The sequence below is a fragment of the Equus przewalskii genome, chromosome 20 (assembly GCF_037783145.1).
Source record: "Equus przewalskii isolate Varuska chromosome 20, EquPr2, whole genome shotgun sequence".
In the NCBI taxonomy this organism is placed as follows: Eukaryota; Metazoa; Chordata; class Mammalia; order Perissodactyla; family Equidae; genus Equus; species Equus przewalskii.
Genome location: NC_091850.1, coordinates 43,246,968 through 43,260,403, shown reverse-complemented (window position 1 = coordinate 43,260,403; position 13,436 = coordinate 43,246,968). Strand labels below are relative to the sequence as shown.

Genomic DNA, 13,436 nt, shown 5'->3' with positions numbered 1-13,436 from the left:
CATAGCCTAATGTTTTAATTTCTTTTTGCTATTCTTATTGAAAATATTTTTTGAGTTTGTTGTGTTTCTTCATTCTTTTCAATTCTTTCCTTAAGGTAAAACTTTTTTTCCCTTTCTCTTGTCTCAACATTTGCTTCAGCTGGTTTGACCAATCTCTTGAGTTCTTTAGGCCTGAGTAATTATAAACTCCATGTGTCTGGTGATGGGTTTGTCTGCAGATGCAACTCATGAATCAATCCTAACTTTATATGTTACCTTAAAAAAATCAATAATGGGTTGCCTTGTATATAAACCTGTTGAACCTTTGCAGCCTTGAATTCACAGTGACAATGGCTTGTTCCAGAATACAGTTAATATGCTGTGGCCACATATTTAACTTTGTCAAGAAACACTGATTCATTCTCAGCATCCTTGTACTATTTTCTTCTGCTTATACGATGGAAACAATCAAAGGGAGGCTATTTCTTGCCTTGATCACATCATGAAGGGATCAGACCAGAAATAACACTCCAGGCTCTGACACATACTGCTGCATATTCATGTTGGGCTTTGCTCTAGACTTGGAGTCATCTTCTTCATTGTAATCTGTTTGATGTCATCCTTAAGAACTCTGTTCTCCTGGTCTTAGAGGAAATGGTTAATCCAGATTTGTATTTTCACAATATAACCTTGGCAATGGATGGGACCTTTGTATGATTCAAACTGTGCTATAGAGAAAGTGCCTAGATATTATTAATGCAGAGACAGAAAGCGTAAATAGGAATAGCATGTGAAGTCATAAATATAGTAACTTTTGGATCATATGGAGAAATTCTATATCATTCATTTTCTTGTTTTGTTTTATACACCAGTTAACGTATGCCAATGATTTTCATTGTCACAGAATCATGTTGTTGTTCATTGACAGAGTAACAAAAAAATGTAAAAATATGCTAATGAGAAATGGACTTGGGAGGTGTCATGGAGTATGTAGTAACTGTAGGAAGAATGCCGTGCATGTAATCCCCTGAGGTTTTGAGGTAATCAATGCCTGGAAACTGTGTCATTATGCAAGGTTGCGTTTTCTGAAGAGGAACAATGCGATTTTTCATCATATTGGGGCTTGCATTTTTCATCCAAAGCCTTGGGCAACACTAGCTAATGGATATAACCAACAAAGTCTTACCAAAATGACGATCAGCAGTTGCAAGTGGTGATCATCTGCATATCAAAATATCTAAAATTCAGCACGTAGGCTGAGATAAACATTAACATTTAATTACTAATAATTTTGCTTGCTACCAAGAGGCAGAAGGGTTCTTGAAGGCTATATGGATGACCCAGGTTTCTAGAGGGACTCTTCTAGGATGCCTGATGGCGTGGTATTACTTAGAGCTGCCTCAAAGGACTGAATCTTAAAGTTGGTGATGACGATGCTATTGTTTCTACTACTCAAAGCTTCATTTGATCCCACGTTTCTCCTTTTCTTCCTCGCGTATACCCAACTATTTAGTCAGTGTATTATTTCAAGGAGTAAAGAGAGGAAACAGTAAATGATAGCTCCCAGAAACCTTACATTTCACTGAAACATCATAAGAACAACTTCCATAATGGCTAGATGTCATCTGGGTACATAGGGCTGTGCCTTCCTTTGTGTTGAAACACTAGCAGTTTTCTTGACCGAAACCAAAGTCAGTGGGGCTGAGTCATGTGTTTTCACTTGGCAGCAGCCATAGGATTTGAGAACCTCAGTCCTTAGCAGGGGCAGAACCATCTTCTATAGAGACTACAGAGGACCGAGTCAGCTCAGCCACTCCACTCCCCACAGCAAATAGCCCCTGCCAAAAGGGGGTCCTTTCTTAGCACTGGAGAACAGGGAAACTATTCTGCTGGGCTTCCTGATTCCTGTTACCATTGCTTTAGCTTTGGTGCAGAGTCGAGTCAACGTTTAAATCCTATACTGCTGGATCCTTTCATTCTTCTGTGCCTTTGAAGGTGTCCTGCTAGAGAAGCTTACAAGATAGAATATTTGGCTTCGGTTTCCATAAATTAAAAATGCAGAAAAAGATTGGATCTGGTGAAGCAGATTTTCAGAAGAAGCAGTATAGGGAGGGGAAGAGAGACTTTATTCAAAATGAGAAGCCTTTTCCCTCTCCTGTTTCTCTCATTCTCTCTCTCTTTTGCGCTCCCTCTCTCTTGTATGTGAGGGTGAGGAATCCCTGCCCTCACTGTGTTTAAAGTCAACGTGACCTCGTGCTGACCTTTCCGAAGCACAGCTGCTGGCGTTGAAGACCTGTAACTGGCCTGGAACTCTTTCCCACTTTATAAACTTGAAACAAAACCTTTTGAAGTATAATGTTGCATCCCGATAGCTCTGTAAAAATGGTCAGAGGTCTTAGTTCTTAGTCTTGTTCTGTGTGGGTTTTCCATTACAATGAATGTAGAAATGAATTATCCCTTGATTTTGAAAAAGAGCAATTCATGAGCGATTTCTTAGATAAAACTTTTTAATCAGGTTCTGAAGATAGAAGAGAATCATGAAAAGATACGGACTTTTATGAACAAATTAAAATTTTTTTCCTTACAAGAAATGTTCAATATTCCTGGGCTCAGTTAAAAACAAAACAAAAAAAATGGTTTTTCCCAACATAAGTGGTATATTTGCATGGTGATAATAGTGCTTATGTGTTAACCCCTTTAGACTTGTCCAAGGAAGGAAAAAGGAATGAGTCTGAAGCTAAAACCTTCAACTTTGGCAACTTTGACCATTTTTGTGACACTAGACAATCTTAACATTTATTCTATCTCGGGAATTTAATCCACTTTCTTCAAAAAAATTCAAGATGCTTTGTCTTTTTTTTTCCATGAGAAGATTAACTTAGGTATAAATAAAATCACCCTGTATATTTTAAATATCTCTTGCCAGCTCTTGAGGATGAAGGAGTCTCTGGTTAGGAACTTGAGAATTTTCGCATTTATGGGGGAAGAAGTGAATCTGGCACTGCTGGGTGCCAGGAGCAAGTGGGTGAAAGCCGCTTTCTGGCAGACAAAATACGCTGTCGGGAGGCCACCTATGACTAAGTGCTGAGTGATAGTGTCCTGTAAAACAGCACGATCTTGCTTTAGAAGAAGGCAAGGCCTCCATTTGCACTGAGCGTGTGTTCCCGAAGGATTTGCAAACACTGTCGTGGAGACCCTGGTGGCAAGAAAATAATTTCCACATTGTGTGAGTTTATTTGTGTCTTATAAGCGGTTTTTATATACAGGAAGCAGATTAATTCGTTTTAGATTAGTAAATGCAGAATTTATGTATTTAAGTGGTTCCCTCGTGATCCAGCGCAGGAAAAGGAAATTGTTTTCATATGGCTTTCCTGGCTTGGTGATTGTTTCATGCCACTATCTTTCTATTTAGGTTAGAAGTTTGCTGACGTTTTTTTATTTGAAGCGGGTGAGGTGGATACATTGTTCTATAAATTGGGACCTAAGAACTCTTCCCACTTGGTTTTTCTCAACATTTCACAACACTAAACTGAAGGTCACGTTAGTTTGTAAGAATTGTGATGAGTCCCCCATAGACTGACTTAAATTGTATTTGAAACGATAGTTTTAAAGTACTTTTGGCATGGCATAAAAGGGAAAATGGTTAGTATTTGGTTGTTTTTAGTCAGCAGTCTTTCTCAAAGAGTTTGGGCAAAGGGCAAGTCTTACCAAGCAGGACCAACAGTTAGTAAAGGACCCATGAAAGTAGGTGAAGGAGAAACAGTCGAGCACCTTCTATAAGTACAATGCTGTGAAACAGTTCTGCATGAGCAAAGCTAATGACACCTAAGTTTTCTGACATTTTTCTTCATCTGAGATGTCGTCAACGTTCAGTTCCATCCCCATTCGTTACGTACACTGCTGACACATTATTCTGCAAACATTTCCTAAATGTAATTGAAAACATCAAAAAAATCTATTTTTTGATAAATATTTGGGTGCTGTTTTACAAATTTTTATTCTAATTTTTAACAAGCTTCCCATATGTTGAAATTATGTACAAAGAAGTCCAATCATAGCAATAAACCAACTTGTTGTCAATTTAATCTTAGAGTGCAAGATAGTGTAAGTTTTTATGATAATTAGCAGGAATATAGAACTTTATTGATTGCCTCTTCGGACTGCTATAACAAAGTATCATGGACTAGGCAGCTTATAAACTAAAACTGATTTTTCACTGTTCTGGAGGCTGTAGAATTTCAAGAGCAGGGCGCCAGCGTGGTCAGGTTCTGGTGAAGGCCCTTGTCTGGGCTTAGACTGCCAACCTCATGGTGAAACGGACTAGGGAGCTCTGTGGGGTCTCTTTTGTTAGGGCACTATTCCCATTCATGAGGGCTCCACCTTCATGACCTCACCACCTCCCAAAGGCCGGCCTCCTAATACCATCACCCTGGGGGTTAGTTAGGTTACAACGTAGGAATTTTGGGGGGGGCACAAACATTTAGACAAAAACATTGGTTGTACCACGTTTTTCTCACGCGTAGCATTTTGTTTAGTGCCATAAGCATTCATAGGATATATAAATATATATATTTACATACGTATTCTTTTTCAGAAAGAGAATGAACTTTAATATCTTCATCTTGCTGAATAGAAAATTTGAGATCCAGAGGGGGAGGTGACTTGCTCAGAGTCTTATAGCAAATTACTGACAGCTGGGACCAGCACTCAGCGTGCTTGCCATTTTTGGCAAACATCATACTGAGTTCTAGGTGGCTTATTTTTGACACAAGTCTTAAAGAAAAGCTTTATAATTTATTTAAATTTTTCCTGAATGACAGTTTGTCCCCCGCCCATCTGCCTTTGTTTTCTCAGAATGAAAGACTAAATTTTAGTTCAGTAGGCTACTGATAGATTGGTATATTTTAAGGTGAGAAAAAATTTTAAGAGCATATTAGGAAAGTTCTAGATGAGTTGATCATGTTAGAGTTTGCAAGAATTGTGGTCATTTAATGAAATTCTTTGATAATTCAGCTTGTACGGAAGTGATTTGGGCCCAGCGTGTCCTAGGGATTGTGTGTACAAAGTAAATAGGACTTAGATGATTTGAATGGCTAAGAAACATCTTCCATGTTCCCTGACAGGACCACTAGTTGGTAATTCCTGGAGGGGAAGGAATAAAGAATTGGACAAATTTTGCAGAAGAGATCATCTCTGTTTCTTAAGAGTATCTTGACTACAATGTAACGTTTCAAATGATTTCTTGCCCTCAATCCCCCAAAGAAATTTTTATATAAAATTGAAGCTCTCAAGGGTAAGAGCTGATCTTTTTTAGGTTTGCTGGAGTGGCAATATCTAAGATCACATTTTTTTTTCTTTATATATATATAATATTCAACTTCATAGATGAACTTAGCTTATAAACAAGATTTCCTTTTAAAAGAAAAGAAATACTTGTTAGCTCCTAGACGCAACAGAATCCTCCAAATATTTGCTTTGGAGAAATAATTAAAGCCTAATTTTTAGGCCGTTTCTTACTTTAAGGCATGTAGTTATTTCTGAGGACAAAAAAAATCATCACCTTACCTAGCCTACCTAGCTAGGAAGTTGTTCTTTTATGTACCTTCTTAGGTTTGAAGACGTTAGAGATACACACCTTTAGAAGTTTCAGGAAAGTTCATAAATACACACTGTCCTTTGTTAGGAAAAGTCATTTGCTGCCAGTAAACAAAGAAAAGTTGTGTCAGAAATGAGTGTGTAGTGTAAGCTAACAACAATGCTCTGAAGTCGGTCTCAGCAGGTGGTGGGTGTATATAACATGGATGCAAACTTTCTGAGCTTCCTGACACGGGGAGGCAAATGAGAGAACCGAGCTGGCAGGCTTGATAACCGCCATTGATCCTCCTTCGAACCTTTCTCCACTTCCCTCCTATTTTTCCAGTTCCCATCCCAGATTTCTTAGATCAAATATCAGTGCTAGAATGGCGCTTTCTCTCCTCTCTTCCCCAAAAAGCAGAACTTTAATTCGTCTGGAATGTTTGTTTGTAGCCAAGTGGGCTTCATTAACTAGATAGAGGCTTGGTTTTATAAGATGGGGGAAATAAGTCACAGTTGTGGGCAACGTAAAACACTGTATCTCAGTACCTTAAGAGTATTAAACTGTTTGAGTCTTGATAAAAGAAAAAATTCGTCTGTGGAAGGTTGAAAAGAAAAAGGCATTTGACTGTTACTTTCCCTCGTAAACATCCTGTCTTTAGCTTATTAGCCAAGAAAAGGTGTAGATCAAGGTTTTCCCCTCTCACATATAGATTATGAGGCAGTAAATGAGTTTTAACTGAAGAATTTGGATTCTTTTTGCATCCTGATGACTGAAATGGTGTTTCCTCTTGTTTCCTTGGATCAAGTGATGAAGAGGTAGTGGGAAGATGAGATGCTGTTTCTTCTAGCATCACTCCAGTAGAGGAAGTAGATTTGATGATTAATCTATAATTTTTACTTCTGTCTGGAGAACGATTTCTTGGTATAACAGACAATATATAAAAAAGACTTTAAATTCTTGAGAACTTTTAGTATGTAAAACATTCAGATCAAAGAAGTAGACCTATTTTAATATTGTCCGTATGGTGACAACAGATAACTGTGCAAACTTCTTCTTTTCCACGTACACTCAGTCAGGAGGAGCATGCTTGGAACACACATACCAAAAATCTTTTTGATGACATTTTTTAAAGTATTTATTTTTAAAATAGTGTTTTAATTACAGTGCTTCTAATGCCTGATTCTAGAACTTGTGTGTATGTGTGTGTAACCTACGTTCTACTGTTCTCTTGGAGTTTTTACAGAATTAGCTAAGAATTGCAAAATTAAATGATGGGGAAAGAAACTAACAATTATTGCAGCCCATAAAATGTCAAGCATTATACTTATGCCTCACTTTAAATTCTCCTTTTTTTTTTTTTTTTTTTTGGTGAGGAAGATTGTCCCTGAGCTAACATCTGTGCCAATCTTCCTCTATTTTGTATGTGGGAGCCTCCACAGCATGGCTTGATGAGTGGTGTGTAGGTCTGCACCCGGGATCCGAACCCTTGAACCCTGGGCTGCTGAAGCAGAGCATGCGAACTTAACCACTACACCACTGGGCTGGGCCACAGAGATTGGCATTTCTTATTGTACAGGAGATTGGAAGGACATTGAGGTTAAGTAAAACTCAGTGAAATAATTCTTGTTCAACATTTTCCAGATGAAGCACAGTGAAGTTCTCTCTCTCTTGTTATTGATTGTGAGTTATTTTCTAGCTAATTTCAAGCCATAAGCATATAATTTTAGCCTTTGTGACATAGAATTCTCCTGTAATTTTAAGGGACAACTCCCAAGTTTGCTTTCCTTTGAGATGTTGTGACCAAGAGATGAGCTTTGGCGTTTGATTATCGGTATCAACACATGGAGTTCGGTGCCTCAGCATCTGTCTGAGGGTTCTTGCTGTGCCACTCAAAGGCTCATGAGTGTCCTAAACGTGGAGAAACACAAATGTAGTTTTGTCCTTTCACTGTAGCTTAGATTTAGGTTTAAGTGACTTCCAGGGTGGATTACCGGTTGCTGTGTTTTTTATTAGCTGCTTCTTTTTTTTTTTTTTAATTAATTTATTTTTTTTAAGAAGATTAGCCCTGAGCTAATTACTGCCAGTCCTCCTCTTTTTGCTGAGGAAGACTGGCCCTGAGCTAACATCTGTGCCCATCTTCCTCTACTTTATATATAGGACGTCTACCACAGCATGGCGTGCCAAGCGGTGCCGTGTCCGCACCCAGGATCTGAACTGGCGAACCCCAGGCCGCTGAGCAGCGGAACGTGCAAACTTAACCGCTGTGCCACCGGGCTGGCCCCTGCTTCTTTTATTTTTAACTTAGAAATTCCAACTTCCAACTTTCTACACTGATTTCTTTCAAAATTTGTAGTAACAGAAGGGGCCAGCCCGGTGGCGCAGCAGTTAAGTTGGCACGTTCTGCTTCAGCGGCCCAGATTCGCCAGTTCAGATCCCAGGTGTGGACATGGCACCCCTTGGCAGGTCATGCTGTGACAGGCATCCCACATATAAAGTAGAGGAAGATGGGCACGGATGTTAGCTCAGGGCTGATCTTCCTCAGAAAGGAAAAAAAAAGAAATATATATATACCCATTGCTTGCTCTTATTTCTTAAGGTTCTTGATATAAAGTTCCTCTGGAAAATGCAGTGATGAAAAGTTTCGGGGCAGAGAGTACCTGAAGTTCTGACTTTCTTCCTTATCCTGTCAATGTCTTGAGTTCCAATTCACCCCAGGCTGCACTAACCTTGTGACCCAGAGTGGGTGACATTCCTGAGACCAGAGCTCTGCCCAGTTGCCAGCTTCTTAGTGGAGTTCCCTCTGACTTCGGAGATGGTGCCTTCCTGCCTCACCTACTTTTGTTGGACTTGGCCTTTTCCCTACAGTACCGCTCCGTGAATTCAGCCAGTGAGAATTTCCACATGGGTAAAAGGAGGACGCTCGTGGTATCTATCCATACTACCTCGTGGTACTGTTGAGAGGATTACATAAAAACTCAGTGATGTGTTTAGGATTAGGATTGTGCCCCACACCCAGGTAGCAGTTAATGGATTTCAAATTGTAATTTTAATTTACCCCTGGGTGAAGGCAGGGTTTTCATCCATATTATCTTGGGAAATAACCAGACGACCCTGCTTTTCCAGGCTTCTAGTGGATTTTATAAGCCTCTGTCTGGTACCTCACTATAACCAACACAAAAAAATTAGCAAAAAGTAGGGGTGTTTATTAATTTTGTGTTTGAAAAACAAACAGGAACGGAGACACACTTTCTTACTTACAACTTGATTATGTGCATTCATTGCCTACCCAGACACGAATCACAGCTGGGCTTAGAACAAAAAATAGAAAATGGCCCTGACTCTGTTTCAGAGAACCAATTTTAGTAACGTAGATTTTAGGTTTGTAAACCAACATGACTTTAAACCTCTGGGGATGGCTATATAGAATTTCACGCCGTGCGTCTCGGAGAGCGGAACTCCTATGGAATGTTCACAATGCACACCACATTTACACTTTGTCTTTTAATTTCTAAGTTGCTATATGGGTTTCTATTATAGAATTGGAGATGATGCTAAAGGCAGACCTGTCAGGTTTCCTATTTCTTAGCTCTAACCTAGTGTACCAAAATGGATATTGAGGTCACAGAGCTGAAATTTATTTTGCATACACCATTCGTGTATACTTGGTAATTAAGAAATGAAAGAATTATAAACTACGATTTAAGACACTGGTCCAATTTATTTATTTTTCATTTATCGCCTTGTGATTGCTTGTAGGATAAAAGTATATTTAATTGTATTTTTACCATATATGTTTGCTATCACTTCTGAGGGAGAAATAAACAAAAATTAAGTCAGAGCCCGTTGGAAGTCTGTAGTGGGTTATGACCAACAGCCACCCTTTAAAAAAAAAATATGTAAGAGAAATGCCTTCTTTGGTAACATAATAAAGACTTTTCTTGAGAATAGGAACAATACTTTAGTCATCTTTCAGTTTATTGCTTTCCCCCCCACAGCTGTTAAACTCATTGCAGACAGGAAATTAGCATATGGAGTGCTGAGACAAATTTTGACTGAATAATAGGGATCGCTTACCCAACACCCAACTTTTAAATCAGATAAATGTAGGTTATATCACTGTTATGAATCATGACTCCAAGAAGTGTGGTGAATAAACAGCAAATTTTCTGTTCTAAATGGATGATTAAAAAAAAAAAAGTAACATCTGAGCAAGGCGTGCTTTATAATTCTGCCAGAAGTAGGCCCAGACCTGGACCGGAACCAGGTGGTCTCACCTGTTACTTTATAGCCTCCACGAGGGCCCAGGGCGAAGCTTTCTCTCTCCTGGACCTTTCTTATTTGTGGGAACTAAAGGGAATATTGCAGTGTGATTTCTGCCGTACTTTGTCAAGGAAAAGCAACCACTTTTCCTCTAAAGGGCACCATTTCAGTGAGTTCTCACTGGTATACGATGCCATAAAAATGCGCTTGAAGGGAAAAAACAGCAATGCCTGTTTAGCTCTGGCAATAGTTCTGGGCTAAATTTATTATTTAGCTGGATTAATGCTTTAGTATGAGAGGAGAAAAATTCAAGAGTCAAATACAGTCAGAAGTTCTTGTGCCAGAATCAAAGTGTCAGCCTCCAGGAAGCTGGAGACTTAACTTTGAGTGAAAAGGGCTGTTAATGACTGTTGAACTTGCATATCTAGTGTGAATTCTAATCAGGAAATTGCTAATGAAGAACAGCTTTATATTACTCTGCAACTATTTCTTTTAGGCCAAGAACACTTTGAAAAACAATGAATACAAGTCTGACACAACTAACAAACCAGATGTAACTAGAGACTCTGCTTTTCATTTCTTGGGCCACAGATTTCCTTTAACTGGTCCTACTTAATAACCAGATAGACCAAATCCTCCTTGCGTTTGGTCTTTGAAGATGTGTGCGCTTGTATGAACATATGTGTGAATAACAGAGTTGGAAAGGAGTTTGTAGTTTGAGATTATTTTCTAGAAATTTGTGATTTGTGCTGTATGACAGCTGCGCCATTTCTCTGGAAAATATTTTAAAATTATGAAGCCTTTTACTAGCTACACTATAGATTGAAAATGGCTGCCACCGCCATTTTGTACCCAAGTGTTCAATACTTGGTGTTTGAATTGGACATTGAGAAACAGATAAATACTGCTGCCCTTCTCTTTACGATTGAAAAGCTTAGGCTTTAATCACCAATTCTTTGATCTTAGCTTATTATTTCCTCAACTTACTGCAATTAGACACTCTGTAACTGAATACTTTACTTTTTTATGATTCACTTTTATTTTAATTGTGCCAAAATACATCTAATTTATATTTAATACATTTATATATAATTTAAATATATAAATTTAAATAAATTTTATTTATTAAATTTAAATAAAATTTAAATTTAAATGAATTTAAATATATATTTAATATATTTAATACATCAAAATTTACCACGTTAACCATTTTAAAGTGTACAGTTCAGTAGTGTTCTGAACTCTTTACTTTGTAAACTGAAGCCCCTTTTAGTTTTCATACTTGACAAGTGTCTTCGTTCTGGCTGCTCTAACAAATTACCATAGACCAGGTGGCCTATAAACAACAGAAATTTATTTCTGACGTTCTGGAGGCTGGGAAGTCCCAGATCAATCAAGTTGCAGGCATTCAGTGTCTAGGGAGGACCTGCTTCCTGATTGGCAGAAGGCTGTCTTCTTGCTGCGTCCTCACATGGTGAAAGGGACGAGGGAGCTCTCCGGGTCTCTATAAGGGCACTAATCCCATTCATGAGGGCTCTAATCCTCCCACCCCACCTCCTAATACTGTCACGTTGGGGGTTACGATTTCATCTTATGAATCTGGTGGGAACGCAAACATTCAGTCTAGAGTCACAAGTAACTCCTTTTTCTTCTGTTTGTGTTGTGTTACAGAACTCCAAGATGGGAGGCAAGCTGAGCAAGAAGAAGAAGGGGTACAATGTGAATGATGAGAAGGCCAAGGACAAAGACAAGAAGGCCGAAGGAGCAGGGACAGAAGAGGAGGGAACCCCGAAGGAGAATGAGACCCAGGCGGCTGCGGAGACCACAGAGGTGAAGGAGGGCAAGGAGGAGAAGCCGGAGAAGGATGCTCAAGATGCTGCCAACAAGCCTGAAGACAAGGAAGGCGAGAAAGACGCAGACGCAGCCAAGGAAGATGCCCCGAAGGCAGAGCCGGAGCAGACGGAGGGAGCGGCTGAGGGGAAGCCAGAACCCCCGAAGGATGCAAAGGATGGGGAGCAGGAGCAGGCGGCTGCCTCGGGTCCTGCAGCGGGTGGCGATGCCCCCAAGGCATCGGAGGCCGAGGCCCCTGCGGAGCCGGCCCCCACCAAGGTGGATGACAAGAGCAAGGAGGGAGGGGAACCCACAAAGACTGAGGCTCCCGCAGCTCCTGCCGCGCAGGAAACGAAAAGTGACGGGGCCCCGGCTTCAGACTCAAAACCCAGCAGCACTGAGGCTGCCGCATCCTCCAAGGAGACCCCAGCAGCGACGGAAGCACCCAGTTCCACGCCCAAGGCCCAGGCCCCCGCAGCCCCCGCAGACGAAGTTAAACCTGCCGAGGCCCCGGCAGCTAATTCGGATCAAACCGTAGCAGTCAAAGAGTAACAAGGACAGCCTATGGAAAAAAGAATAGCGCTTAAAAACAACCTGTCTCTCTCTGTCTCTCTCTCTCTCTGTCTCTCTCTCTCCTACACTAACTTGTTTCAAATTGGAAGTAATGATATGTATGGCCCAAGAGAAAAAAAAAGGATGTTGTCCCATCAAGGGAGGGAGGGGGTGGGGAGAATCCAAATAGTATTTTTGTGGGGAAATATCTAATATACCTTCAACTTTACCAATCGGTCCTGGATTTTAAAGATCAATGTCTGAAAGTGGAGTACATCTTTTGTACCCGAACTGCTGTTACATGCACTCCGCCGCTAAGATCTGAATATCTTGTCTTCTGCAAGGGGAGTTGGGAGTGATGGTTTGATTCTGCCCACGGGGCCTGTGCCAAGGCAATCAGATCTTTATGAAAGCAGTATTTTCTGTGTTTTCTTTTTAATTTACAGCCTTTCTTATTTTGATATTTTTTTAATGTTGTGGATGAATGCCGACTTTCAGACAGCCCACTTAGCCTATCCACATGTATCTCGATGCCAATACTCCATTCTTCCTCCCCAGGTATTTTTGGGAGTAACAAACATTCTCTCATCCTACTTAGCCTCCCTAGATTTCTCATGACGAGTTAATGCATGTCCGTGGTTGGGTGCACCTGTAGTTCTGTTTATTGGTCAGTGGAAATGAAAAAAAAAAAAAAAAGTCTGCGTTCATTGCAGTTCCAGTTTCTCTTCCATTCTGTGTCACAGACACCAACACACCACTCATTGGAAAATGGAAAAAAAATAAAAATAAAAAAACACAAAAAAAATGTACAATGGATGCATTGAAATTATATGTAATTGTATAAATGGTGCAACAGTAATAAAGTTAAACAATTAAAAAGAAGTAATAAAGACTATTGGTTTTCTTTTACCACCCCTTTCTCCGTGGTAATCACCTCAATAGAGAACAGAGTACTGTATTGGGCATTTTCCTGGATATATTTGGATAGAAGTATAAAGCAAGATCCTCAAGTTTTTTGTGCACATTATTTGTTTAAAAAGTTAGCTGGATCCGTGTCAATAAATTATCTCGGAAGAGACTAAACTGAAAACTTACTGTGTCTATGGATATGTACCCTATCAAAATGTGGGTGTGGTTAGTTTACTTAAAAAGACAAATCTTTTGAATAAAACACATTAAAAGACAATAAATAGATTTGATCTTGAAGGCTGGGCAAAGGAGAATTGTAAGATCTTAT

General features: G+C 39.7%; 1 protein-coding gene across 2 annotated transcripts in view; it reads left to right on the top strand.

Annotated features, from left to right (window-relative positions):
* Positions 1 to 13,089, top strand: part of BASP1 (brain abundant membrane attached signal protein 1) — a 55,216-nt gene extending 42,127 nt beyond the window's left edge. For both annotated transcript variants that reach the window (XM_070587671.1, XM_070587672.1), the window contains exon 2: positions 11,489 to 13,089. In XM_070587671.1, the coding sequence (XP_070443772.1) occupies positions 11,498 to 12,199 (702 nt within the window). In that variant the 5' untranslated portion in view covers positions 11,489 to 11,497 and the 3' untranslated portion in view covers positions 12,200 to 13,089. The remainder of the gene's footprint in view (positions 1 to 11,488) is intronic.
* The last annotated feature ends 347 nt before the right edge of the window (positions 13,090 to 13,436 follow it).